Source organism: Solanum verrucosum, unplaced genomic scaffold, assembly GCF_900185275.1.
Source record: "Solanum verrucosum unplaced genomic scaffold, falcon-dt-bn FXZP01000278.1, whole genome shotgun sequence".
In the NCBI taxonomy this organism is placed as follows: domain Eukaryota; kingdom Viridiplantae; phylum Streptophyta; class Magnoliopsida; order Solanales; family Solanaceae; genus Solanum; species Solanum verrucosum.
The window spans coordinates 1631128-1645219 of NW_026020332.1; the positions used below are offsets into that span (position 1 = coordinate 1631128).

Below are 14092 nucleotides of genomic sequence, written 5' to 3' on the forward strand. Positions count from 1 at the left end.
GTTAGATCTTGTGCGATTTGTATGGAGCACTTACTATTACTATTTATCGGAATAAGTCTTTCCGCTCTATTTTTGGGATGTTATTATCATAGTATATTTATAAAAAGTTACTCTTGTGCAAATGATGCCATGTTTAGTGCCTTTTTATGATAGTTGTTTAATAAATGACTTTATTTTTATTCCTCCAACTTTTGAATAACGATTTAAGGATTATTTTTGAGTAAATTAATTTTTTATGAGAAAACATTGGATCACCTTTAAAAGATTAAGTTATTACATATGTTAGAATGACATTTAATATCTTGTCTTTTAAAGTTAAACAATATATGAATAAATATTAAATCCGAGTTTAACAATTGTCCTAGAGGATAACTTTTAAGGGCTATAATTGGCATCGACAATTTTTAAACATAGAGACAATTCTAAATGGTGATCTTTAAAAAAGATATTTGCGTAAATTATCTTTCGGAAGTCTCCCTAAGGGGTTGATTTGAACATAATCCAACCTATCAACCCTTTTTCAAATTACAGAAATTCCACATTTTAGTTTACTTATTACCATTATCCCCTATAAGTTTTACAAATCTCCAAAATCCCTCATTTTCACGCATAAGCCTTAGTGTATTTGCGCATCAGATTAATGTATCTTGCGCATCAGAGTGTATCTCGCGCATCAGATTAATGTATCTCGCTTATTAGATTAGTGTATCTCGCGCATCAGATTAGTGTATCATGTATAAAATGTACATCAGATTAGTGTATCATGTATAAAATGTAATGTACGATTAATGTATCTCGCGCATTAGATTAATGTATCAACGCTTATATTATTGTATTCGTTTGAGAAATTTCTGTAATTATAAACTTTTAAGGAATAGATTGTAATTTTACCTTAAAAATATGTGATTTCTGTAATTTGCCTTTTCTTAAAGAAAAGCCCAGAAGAGCCCACTCAAAACAGCCCACAAAATAGGGTGTGAAGTGAATTTAGCCCAAGTCCCTTTTCTCAACTATTAATACTCGTATAGTCTATGATGAAAATTAGCATAATGCTTTAAGGTTAATAATTAATAATACTCTTCGTTCCTATTTATATATCATGCTTACTAAAAATAAATGATCTTTAATATTTGTCATTTTGAAGGATAACATCCAATAGTGTTGAAATTAAATACAACATCATTTAATTTGTTGTTTGGTTAGCAAGTCTGGGATAAATAAATATTAGCGGGATAAGTAATCCCTCTCTTTGGGTGGTAAAATAATTTCGGGATAACTTATCCCGGGATAAAATAAGTAAATGACAAATACATCCCTTTATATTCTTTTTATACATCACTTTCACACACATGAAAGATATTTTTGTACGAATAAGTGTTCTTAAAATTTATGAAAAACATAAGTATTATTTTTAGTGCAACAAATCAAACACTCAATAAAAAATAATCTTCGCATAACTTATCCATCATAGATAATCCCATCATAACTCGTATTTGAACCAAACACTACTTAAAGTATGAATTTGACCAAGAAAAATTAAATGATTAATTCATGTTCATTGATCAATTAATTAAATAAATAAATTTTTGTTCATTTATTAAAAACTCAAATATTAAATAAGAATACAATATAAACTTATATAGCTTCTCAAGGGAAGTGAAATATAAATAGAAACTGTCTAAGTACTTCCAGACAAAGGATTAAGCTACTAATTAGTTATTACTAGTAATTAATGTGTGAAAGATTCCCATAACCTGGTCGTCGTTAATCGCGTCCGACGTGTAAACCCACTCCCCCCACTAACTTCATCCAAAACTCTCTGCAAAACCCTAATCAGTTACCTCGGGTTTTCGCCCCAAATTTTCCCGCTTCAATCACCCTCAACTCTCATACTTGCTCTTCACTTTCAATCTGATGGTCTTGCTTAGTTTTCATTTTTCACCTGAAAATGTTGCAGTTTCTTTCCCTGCTTCTTCTTCTTCTTCTACTACCACTGTCTTCTCCTTTTCCGGCGACTGGTCCTCACATTGCCGATGTCAACATACTGCTGCCTCCCAAAATGACACACCCAGTTGAGTACAGACTTCAAGGAAGTGATGGTTGCTTCAAATGGTATGTCTCTAATTCCGACTCTGTATGGGAAGTTCGAGTCAGTTTGCTTGCACCTCGACTATCCTGTCAAATGTAACTTAGGTATATATGAGAAGAAATTACTTAGCTTATCTGCTTATGCCTGGTCTCAGGTGGTTTCCGTTCAAACTACATGGACCGTTTTAGGCTACAACTTCATGTGTAAATTACTCTTAATGTTGGTGTATTAGCTATAAGAGTATAGGTGGTACGTTTGAAGGAACTATTGAGCTTAGTTTGGTGTTTTAGTTGTGCGAGTATAGGTGATAGATTTCAGTGAACTTTTGAGCTATGTAGGCATTCTCTTAGCTCTGTTCTCTGTTTAGTTCTTGAAGTTTATGCTGGCGTTTTTTTCTGTTGCTGATTGTTACTTTGTCTTGCTTTCTTTTGGGAGCTGAGGTTTTGATGATGGGTGATCCATTTTTCCGAATAGGCTATTAATAGGAAGTTATTGGGGGTTTCAAGAGCCATGATAAGTGAAGTTTGAATAGTTTATGATTACAAAGGATATCAATAGTAACATATATTGCCAAGTGTTTACTTTGATAGTATTAAGGAACGGTATTAGATGCAAAATTATTCAGGCTTGAATAATGTTTTTTGCTTCTTTTTTATGGTCTATGTTTCATAGAACAAATCTCATGCCGTTATGAGTTTATTGAGCACTTTAAAGCCATGATTCATCACCTGATTTTCTATTGACAACTGATACTCTGACCTCTTAAATTGTGAAAAGTTGATGCTGGTGTAACTTTTAAGTAACTTTCCACTTCTTAGAAACTCTTCTTATGGATTTGTACTAATATTTTTCTCTCTGCTTTCCGTGTGTCTGCCTTTTGGATTTAGGACATGGGATCATCACGATATTTTAGCTGTGCTGCCTGAGTACAATGTGAGTAATCAATGCTCTACAAGTGCCCGCTTGAAGTCAATTGCCCCTTATAGTGGTCGAAAGGAGACTGCTGTCTATGCGACAGACGTGCACACTGGAGCTGTTATCCGATGCAAAGTTTACATTGACATCTTCTCTAGGATCCAGATATTCCATAGTTCTATCAAACTTGACCTTGATGGCCTGGCTACTCTACGTGTCCGTGCCTTTGATACTGAAGGTACTTTTCTACTTTAATAGTTTATGTTGATTAGTTTTAGTTATTACTTTAGTTTTTGGACAGAAGACAAACAGTTGATTGCCTAAGAATAAAAGTGTGCAAGATTTCATAATTTAAATAGCATTCGAAACAAAAGTAGGAAGCCATTTTCTAGCTTAGTAGACTGTATATTTCTTTCAGCTTGTTCTTCAAAGCCATCATTTGAAAGTGCACTTGTACTGTGCAATTCCCTTCCTGAACGCGTAACAGTCCTTGATTGCTTGTTGTTACCCTACTGTTTTGATAACCTTAGATATTTCTGGAAATAGTGTCTCAGACTCTTTAACTGAACATGACTTTTTGCTACTTTAGGCTGGGATCTTCAGTTCATGTGTTTTACAAGTGACTGATCCCCATATTTATATTGGAACCATATCCTGAACCAAAAATATGGTTTTTATCTGATATGCATTGTGTGGTTTCACTATGTTCCTCTGAAAAGTAACTCATATTCTTCCCTGTTCTAAAGAGGTTTTTGAAACTGGTATTTTTCATATTCTTCCCTGCTTCAAAGAGGCTTGTTTCTTATTGTTTGATGTGTTCCTATTTCCTTTATTCTAATGTGTCCTGATTATCTCCGATAAAGTAGAAGTACAAAAGAAAAACTAATATTACAGAATTTTGTATATATTGTACATTTTGATAATCAAATTAATCTTGTATATGATCTATATGGAAAAAAGTACATAATTCTTTCTGTATCATAAGAAATGAAAAACCACCTCTAAATCTTATTCTTCTTGACATTCACTTAAAATTCTTAAGGATTAAAGAGTGTCACCCTTTTTTCCTTCTTTTATCTGGTGGGTAGGTTAGCCAAACATAAAAACCAAGGGTTTGAAACAGTCTTACAGACTTATCTAGTACTGTAAAGCAACTAAATGCTCATAGAAGTATCCTGTAGGTAATAAATATAAAGTTTTCTCCCAATTTTTTTATGTGATGCATGTTAAATAACAATAATATCTTATTCTCCATAAATCTCCATACATGCATTATTACCATTTTATTTCATTTTTGTAGTGGTAATAGTTCCGATTGTTTAATATGTATTTGCTGATTTTTCAGAGAATGTTTTCTCGTCTTTGGTGGGCATACAATTCATGTGGGACCTAATGCCTGAAACTGATGGATTGCCTCATCACCTGAACCATATCCCTTTGAAGGACTCTCCATTGAGTGATTGTGGTGGATTATGTGGTGACCTAGCTATCCAAACAAAGCTTGAAAATAGTGGTGTGTTTTCTGATCTTTATGTTGTAAAGGGGACAGAAATTGGCCATGAAATAGTGTCTGTTCATTTGGCTGAACCATCAGTTAAATATATGGAAGATAAAATTGTCCTAACCGTGGCAGAAGCTATATCGCTGGAGCCTCCTTCACCGGTTTGTGTCCTTATTGGTGCGGTTGTTCATTATAGTCTTAAAGTTATCCGCGGGAATATGCCACATCTTGTAACCTTGCCTTCTGCTTTTCACCGATGGTCTGTTTCAAACTCCTCAGTTGCTCAGGTAGATAGGATGGTGGGTACTGCTAAGGCTTTGAACTTGGGAATAACAACAGTAACTGTTGAAGATACTAGGGTGGTTGGTCATACACAAGTGTCTTCTTTCTATGTTGTCCTCCCAGATTCCTTATCGTTGTATATATTACCTCCATCTCTTTCTGGTGATCATATAGAAGGAACTGAACCAATATCCTCTATGGCACGCTGGTATGTAGTTTCTGGTCGGGAATATCTCATTCAAGTAAGGGTTTTCTCGAAAGGAACATGGGCACAACAAGAAGTTTACCTTACGGAAAATGATGACGTTAAGTTGCATGATGACCCATCAGAAATTTGGAGTATAGTTCCCTCATCCAATCGCGTCGGAGAGAAGGGGATATCTAGAATCCTAAAAGCTCTCTCATATGGTCTGGGAAAACTGACAGCAACTCTTACATATAGCACTGGGCATGAAGAAACAAAGGAAATTCTCAAGGTTGTTCAAGAAGTTATGGTTTGTGACCAGGTGAAGTTCAGCATGGATGGTGCCTCCGGCAGTATTACTCTTCCTTGGGCACCTGGTGTTTATCAGGAGTTGGAGCTAAAGGTTACTGGGGGCTGTGCAATGGTGTCTGGTGACTACAAATGGTTCTCTTCGGACATGGCTATTGTGTCGGTATCTACTTTTGGAATCGTCCAGGCAAAAAGGCCTGGAAAAGTTACTATAAAGGCAGTCTCGGTTTTTGATTCTCTAAATTATGATGAGATAGCTGTTGAAGTGAGTTTGCCTTCTTCAATGATAGTACTGCCTAATTTGCCGGTGGAGACTCCTGTAGGTTCATATCTTCGAGCTGCTGTGACATTGAAAACAGTGGATGGTGGCTTATTCTACAAATGTGATGCTTTTACCCCGTCCATCAAGTGGAAAACTGGAAATGACGCTTTCATTGTTGTGGATGCTGGTGAGACCTTCATTTCTGAAAAGCAAGAAAGTCTTCCGATTGGTTCTGAGAAATATGTCCCTGCATGTGCATGGACCTATGTCTATGCTGCTAATTCCGGTCAGACGATGCTACATGCAACATTGTCAAAAGAATTTCAACAGTATGATCACTCTACCGGCGGTTCTATTGTTCTGCAAGCAACCTCACGTATTGCAGCATTCGTACCTCTCATTTTGCACCCTGCAAGTGATGGAAATCAGTTTGGTGGTTATTGGTTTAATTTGGTACAGGCTGAAGCTGATAATCGCTTAGAAAATATGGAACATCTATATCTTACCCCTGGCACATCTTTTGAAGTGATGCTTCGTGGTGGACCTAATCGATGGGATCAGGGAGTTGAATTTGTTGAATCCGTGGAAAGTTTGGATGAACACAATCTTAGGGTTCAAGATGGGGCTATAGTTAATCAAGAATTTACCAGCTATGGGAGCACATACAGAATCAAGTGTCAAGATTTTGGAATCTTTAGGCTTCATTTCAAACGTGGGAATTTAATTGGAGAGGGGCATCCTCTGCCTGCTGTATCTGAAGTGCAATTGTCACTCACATGTAGTTTCCCATCATCTATAGCATTAATAGCTGATGAAACTGTTAATTCTGTTGAAGTGATCCAGTCTGCAGCTCAGGCTGACCGTGGCAGTGGAAGGATTCGTACTTCCCCAGTCACAATAGCAAATGGGCGCACAGTTCGACTATCAGCTGTTGGCATTAGCGAGACTGGAATAGCTTTTGGAAATTCATCTTCTCTTCCTTTGAAGTGGGAGCTTAAAGATTGTGATGATCTGGCATTTTGGGATGATATCCACAACTTAGCAATGCTATCGACTTGGGAAAAGTACTTGGTCTTGACAAATGCAACTGGACTCTGTGTTGTACGAGCAACAGTTACTGGATCAGTTGATTCTGTTAGCCATCGTCACACTCTTAAACATTTTCCAGGCTCTGAGCATGATCTTACAGATGCTATACGTTTGCAACTTGTTTCATCCTTAAGGGTCTATCCAGAATTTAGCTTGTTGTATCTCAATCATGATGCAAAATTGAACCTGTCAATTACTGGAGGAAGTTGTTTCATTGATGCTGCAGTAAATGATACTCAAGTTGTGGATATAATTCAGCCTGCTCCCGGTTTACAGTGTGTACAACTACTACTGGCTCCTAAAAGTTTGGGAACTGCACTTGTGACTGTTCGAGATGTGGGGCTTGCTCCACCTCTTTCTGCTTTCTCTGTGGTTCAAGTTGCAGATATGGAATGGATTAAGATTACATCTGGAGAAGAATTGAGTATTATGGAAGGGAGTTCACTATCCATCGATTTTCTTGCTGGAGTAAGTGATGGAAATACTTTTGATCCTTCACAGTATGTTTACATGAATATTCGTGTTCACATTGAGGATCATATAATTGAACTTGTCAATGAAGATGATTTTTCCTGTTGTGATGATGGATATGTGAATGTGCCTAACTTCAGAATACGGGCAACGCGCCTTGGGATTACCACACTGTATGTCAGTGCTAGACAGCATACTGGACATGAGATACTGAGCCAGCCAATTAAGGTAGAAGTCTATGCGCCACCTAGAATCGATCCTAGTGATATTTTCCTTGTACCAGGGGCTTCTTACATGCTTACTGTGAGGGGAGGCCCAAAAACTAGTGCATACATTGAGTTTGTCAGTATGGATAATGAGGTCGCAAAGGTCCACACAGCCACAGGACTAGTTTCTGCAACATCACCTGGAAACACCACCATAGTTACCAAGATGTACAGGAATGGAAATATCTTTATTTGTCAGGCATATGGTGAAGTTAAAGTAGGTGTTCCTTCTTCAGCAATGTTAAATGTTCAAAGCGAGCAGCTAGCTGTTGGCCGTCAAATACCAATAATTCCCTCCCTGTCCGAGGGGAATTTATTTTCATTTTATGAACTTTGCAGAAATTATAAGTGGATTATAAATGATGATGAGGTGTTGAGTTTCCAAGCAGCAGACAGCTTACACGTTGGAAATCATGGAATGCACATGTCCAGGGAGAAAGGCAATGGACTGACAGGGTATGTGGGTGACAATGACCTTGGTTTTATTCAAGTATTGCATGGAAGATCTGCAGGGCAGACGAATGTTACAGTTTCTTTCTCCTGTGATTTTGTTGCTTACAAATCTTTTTCAGAGTCAAGATCATATACTGCATCTATTTCCTTGTCAGTAGTGTCTGAGCTTCCACTTGCTCTGGGATCACCAATTACTTGGATTCTCCCTCCACATTATACCACGTCTGCTCTTTTGCCTTCAGCTTCTAGAACTTTCAGTAAAGGGGATCCAAGTATAGGTAAGGTTACTTATTCTATATTAGGAGACTGTAGAAGAAAGGCCGAATTGGAGGAAGATGATCCTATACTCATTGATGGGAGCAGAATAAGAACAAAAGAGAGTGGCAATCTTGCATGTATTCAAGCAAAAGATAGGTCAAATGGAAGAGTTGAGGTGGCCTCTTGTGTGAAGGTTGCTGAAGTGACTCAAATACGTTTCACTGCAGAAAAGTTGCTGGTTCACACATTAGCAATTGGTGCTGAAATTGATGTTCCAATCAAATATTATGACGTGCTTGGAAATCCTTTCCTTGAGGCTCAAGATGTTATTCCGTTTGGAGTTGAAACTAACTACCATGATGTCATCTCTGTCGAGGATGCAGTTGATGGCACTGGAAATGTCCATCTCAAAGCAATCAGTTATGGTAGAGCTCTTGTGCGAGTAGGTTTTGCCAATGAACCAAAGAAATCTGATTATGTGGTGATTCTTGTTGGTGCTCATTTGCATCCTCAGAATCCAACTCTTCACCTAGGAAGTGGTCTTAACTTCAGCATAGAAGGTCTAAGTGATCAAGTATCTGGTCAGTGGTTTACTAGTAATGCAAGCATTGTGTCTGTGGACCAGCTATCTGGACATGCCAAGGCAATAGGGGAAGGTTCTGTACAAATTATCTTTGAGTGTTCGAATATGAAACTGCAAACCACAGTTACGGTGTCACAGCCAGAGATGATGTCTGTTGATGCTCCAAGGGAAATCCTGACAAATGTGCCGCTTCCTGCAAATGGATATAGCTTTCTTGTAAAACTCAATGATGCTTATCGCCACAAGTACAAATCTGCTAAAAACAGGGCAAGTTTCTTGTTTGATTGCCTGGTTGATCCACCTTATGTTGGTTATGTGAAGCCGTGGGTTGATCTTGATACTGGTAATTCATATTGCCTTTTCTTTCCTTACTCTCCAGAAAGTTTGGTACTTGCCACTCCAAAGTCAGGAGGCATTAAACAGGATTTAGCTGTTACTATTAAGGCATCACTCATCGGAGAGCAGAATATCTCAGGATCTGCATCAGCACTTTTTGTTGGAGGTTTCATCATTCCGGGAACAGAAGGAGATTCATTGCAGTTAAATCTAACCCCACAATTTAACAGGAGTGTCCTCACTGTTGTAGGAAACACAGATGTGAGTATCTACTGGCATGATCGGGAACGGCTAGCTGTCAGACCCATACATGGAGAAGATTCTCAAGGAAGAAGCCGTGCACAGTATGAGATCAAAATTCGCAGAGCAGAAAAGTTTAAAGACAAACTGATTTTTACACTCCCAGCAACTGGTCAGATCATGGAAGTTAATGTTAACTATGAACCTGAAGAGAGAAGAGCAACAACTGCGAACCTTAATCTATGGGCTACTGCAGCTGCTTGTTTCATCTTGCTTATTGTCACAGCCACTGTATTCATTTCTTACTTGGATCAACCTGTGAGATCCCGACCATCTGCTCCTCCTGGCACGCCGAGTGTAGCTGCACCTGTAACTCCTGAGCGAAGCAGTCCTGCTGGAGTAAGCGAACATTCCCCTCGGACACCTCAACCTTTCTTGGATTATGTTAGGAGGACAATTGATGAAACTCCATACTACAGACAAGACTTTAGGAGGAGGGCTAACCCTCAGAACACTTACTAGCATATTGGGGGACCAATTCTCCCCTTCCCTCCTCCCCCTTTTGCCTTTGCCAGATATGCCAAATGGTTTCTCAGGTAATTGCCAAAGGTTTTGAATCTGGCTGCAAACTTTACAATGATAGTGGTGTAGTTTTGTTGGTGTAATTTTGTGTAGAGTATTGCAAGCTGTGTGTCATTGGATACTTTCTTGAGAAGCAGCCTCATCTGCCAAAAAAATTCTTGTGTCCTGCTTTCTGCTGGAAAAGGCAATATAATAGCACTTTCTACAGTATAACTTGCCTATGCACAAACTAGAAAACATCTCCTGATGAAGCAGTTGTGATTTTGTGCTCATCATATTTGGTAAAATCAGGTCTGAATGTGAAGACAATTTTTAAATTGCTGCACTGTCTAATTATTTTAATTATTGCAACTATGAGTCTTTGACTATTTGGCTCGAGGGTTTCTACACCATCTATTTCTTTTTATAGATACTTTTGTTATTGGAAGGAAGTAAAACAATACTGTAAAACTACAACAATTATGCGAGCTTTATTTTAACCTAAATGTATGTACAGATGCAAAATTCAGTAGTAGTGTGAATTTTTTTTGGTTTCCCACTCGATATTGCATTGAAGTTTGACTAAATTTGGATTTGTGAAGTGAGGATGAAGTAATATTTACCACTCCACCACAAAGCTTATTGGTAGTAGACTAGTAGTAGTGCGAATAACTCTTAAGTTGAAATTGTCTGACCCTAATTTTGTAATTTCATTTGTTTATATGAAGACCGTAGAAAACTTTTAATGAAACTTTACCTTTAAAGGATTCAGTTGAGTAGTATAGTAGCAAAATTTACAGGAGGAATCAAGTAACTTCAAAAAATCTTAGAAGGGCAGTACTCGTAACTCTATTAGACTACAATCAGGACCACTAATACTTACTCACAATGTATATTATACATCAAATCATGTAACTTTACTATAGTAAAGTGATTTAATGAGGTAATAATGCACACATATAAATATCGAGTGTAAATAGATATTTACTTGCTGTTATTTATCATTTAGTATACAGAAATATCTTGGTGCACTTTTTGTTGTTTTCTCATTTGGTTTTATCCTTTCTATAAAATATCCACAGCTTGTTTAAAGCTGCTAACTTTCTTATCCCCTGGCCAGAAATTCACTCCATAGACAAGAAATAAATAAAAGAAGATGAGCATCTCAATCTATTCACCAGTTTCTCCCAAAAACCAATTAGTATTTTTGAAACTAAATCAGAATCCCCTTCTACTAGGTGATTCTGTTCTTCCAAAACGCGTTTCATTTGCTAGGAGAAAATGTACCACAAGGGCTCTGCTTTCATATTCCAAAGATGCAGTCTTGAAAGAATTTCATGAGAAAAAAGCACTAAAGGTATCATTTTAACTATCACTTTTTTTGCAAGTTTATCATTTTAACTACCTGACTGACACACCTCAACTATTAGTTATTACCTTTTCCTACTTGAACTACAGTTGAGGTACGTTTTAATACATAGATGGTGAAGTTCAGGTGGGAAAAGAGAACAATTGTATAAGATAAACATGGACAAAGGAAAATCATGCTAAAATTACTAATGATTCATTGTTCTGCTTCAGATTATCGCAGGATTGCAGAATCTGGACAAAGAGAATGTGGCTTCTGTTGTTACTGCTGCAGATAAGGTTTAGTCTTATCCATGGCCTCTGTGTTCTTTCACAGTCTAATGTTTTACAATTTCGCGTTTTTCAAAAGAAAAAAAATAGGCTTTATGACTGTATGTTCTTATCAAGGGCTAAGTAGGAATTGTAATTGTTAGGATTCTGTGTTGTGGAGTTTTTGAAATTTCATTATATGTACTAAGCCTAACTCTTTGATCTGCTTATAGGGAGGTGCAACACATGTAGATATAGCTTGTGACCCTGAGCTGGTGAAGCTCGCTATAAGCCTGACTTCCCTTCCGGTAAATCCTCTGTCTAAATTCGTTCAATTTTTCCTTTGGCCCGCATCATGCAAGATTTAAACTGATCTATGGATGAGCTGTAACATAATCTCTGATCTACTATTTCAACCTTCGTCGTGGATTTGTCCTTAGGCAACATTTAAATGATGGGACGACTTCTCAGGTCTAAATACGGTTCTTTTTGTGAAAATATTCATGCCAAATGTGCCTTAAACTTTATCTTCTACTCCATCCGCTAATTGCAATTTTCAATTTATCTGTTATATCTGAACATTCTGGTTGAATAATGTATATTCGTTAGTCATTCTACTTCCACAAATCATATACAATCGGAGGATGATAATAATTTGATCTTACATCTTCCTTGCATGGAGTGCTTTGAGCTTGTCAGTTTAAAAATCTCCCCATTTTAGGCATTTACGTCCTCAACTAGTACCTCTTTTAGTTGCATGGATTAGCTTAAATCTGGTGTCACATGCATGCAGGTTTGTGTTTCTTCTGTGGATCCCGCAGCATTTCCGGCTGCTGTGGAAGCAGGAGCATTAATGGTATGATTTTTTCTTATTCAATTCCGTTCATAAATACCATAAGCAAGAATACGAAATAGTTCAGCACCATGTTACATAACCTCAAGTTCTGTTTCATTGAGAGGAGTAAGTTCCTTTTCGTAGTTCATCATAAAGAAAAGTTATCTGGTGCAGGTTGAGATCGGAAACTATGACTCGTTCTATGCGAAGGGATTGGTGTTCTCTCCTGAGCAGGTATGTAGGATGACTTTTCAGTCTCATAATGTCAAATTGATCAAAAGACTTGAGAACTAGGAACTATTACGAGTTTGATTTTGGTTAAGAATCTTTGTCTATTATGTCCATTACTTCTCACTATGCTGCTAATGCGTTTCAGATTCTGAACCTAACGAAGGAGACAAAGAGGTTACTTCCATCAGTGGTATTATCAGTCACTGTGCCTCACACGCTAAGCCTACCTGATCAGGTTTGAAAAAGCACATTCCTATGACATGCTAAGTTCAAATTGAAGAAAAGTCACTTTTTTTTGTCAATCTTCATATCATATTCACAGGTCAAGCTGGCCGAGCAATTAGAACTGGAAGGTGTTGACATCATCCAAACAGAAGGAGGAAAATGCTCTACTCCATCAAAGGCTGGTGTCCTTGGGTTAATCGAGAAGGTAACACAACACATTTGTAGTCTACCACTAATAAGGATTAAGCTATCTGCTGTATCTGTTGATACTATGCTAATTGAAAGTGAAAAAGGACCAATTAAAGTTATTTCAATCGTCATGGTTATCAATGATTTCTTGTATTAACTTCATTTTGATATTGTTCATTTACATAGGCAACACCAACACTAGCAGCTGCTTATTCGATTTCAAGAGCTGTCAATATCCCCGTCATGTGTTCATCTGGATTGAGTGCAGTCACAGCACCAATGGCAATCGTAGCTGGAGCTGCTGGCGTGGTATGCCTTACTTACACTATCTTTAATCTTAGGGAACATTCTTCTTATATATCAAAATACTTGAGGCATCTCAACCAAATCATTGAAACTTGTGTGAATGTTGAACTCAGGGTGTTGGCTCAGCCATCAACAAGCTCAACGATCAGGTGGCAATGATCGCGGAAGTCAAATCCATAGCTCATTCATTAGGATTGTCAACCAAGAAACAGAATTTATTTGAAGGGAGCAATTTGAGACTGTAATCCAATCTAATGTAGTAGCTCAAGACCTGAAGCAGTTAGGAATTATTATGAAACTAATAAAGATTTTCTAGCTCTAGTTTTTTCTATTTTTTCCTCTCAGAATCATTTTACATTAGTTATTATAAAGGAATAATACATAAATATGCCTTTTAACTTGGTCTCCTTTGACATTTATGCCTTCTTACTTTGGTGTGCACCAGTAGACACTTAAACTTGTATAAAGTCGAACAAGTTGACACATGAGTCATACGTGGAAGTGGAATAATACAATTAGGTCGCCATGTACGACTCAAATTGCCATGTAGGATGTCACATAGGCCATGCGTCTATTTCTTCAACTTTATACAAGTTTAAGTGTCTAGGGTGCACATCCAAAGTTGGAGGACATAAATGTGAAAAAAGACCAAGTTAAATGACATATTTATGCCTATCCTAAATGAGTAACTACAATATTATTTTGTTCCCAAACACACGCATGAAAGAATATGAATCTAAAAGCCAATCAATTAAACAACTTAAATTAGATAAACTCTCTAAGACTTTATTGAGTAAAAAAAGTTTGCTGATTTGGTTTTGATTAGGTATAATAGATGGGCGTTTGGTTAGAAAATTTTCTGAAGGGGTTTATGTGCTATCAACATGTAA

General features: G+C 37.3%; 2 protein-coding genes across 2 annotated transcripts; both read left to right on the forward strand.

The window, feature by feature from the left end:
- Positions 1-1772: 1772 nt before the first annotated feature.
- On the forward strand, positions 1773-10334 carry LOC125836430 (nuclear pore complex protein GP210). The gene is made up of 3 exons (XM_049515597.1): positions 1773-2112; positions 2977-3242; positions 4350-10334. Exons 1-3 carry the CDS (start codon positions 1949-1951, stop codon positions 9758-9760), a joined length of 5841 nt encoding a protein of 1946 aa, XP_049371554.1. The 5' UTR covers positions 1773-1948; the 3' UTR covers positions 9761-10334.
- A 517-nt stretch (positions 10335-10851) lies between these two features.
- LOC125836456 (uncharacterized protein ycf23-like) lies at positions 10852-13517 on the forward strand. Its single transcript, XM_049515626.1, has 9 exons — positions 10852-11156; positions 11381-11446; positions 11650-11724; positions 12210-12272; positions 12426-12485; positions 12628-12717; positions 12805-12912; positions 13083-13205; positions 13316-13517. The coding sequence occupies exons 1-9, from the start codon at positions 10956-10958 to the stop codon at positions 13445-13447; spliced, it is 918 nt and encodes a 305-aa protein (XP_049371583.1). The 5' UTR covers positions 10852-10955; the 3' UTR covers positions 13448-13517.
- The last annotated feature ends 575 nt before the right edge of the window (positions 13518-14092 follow it).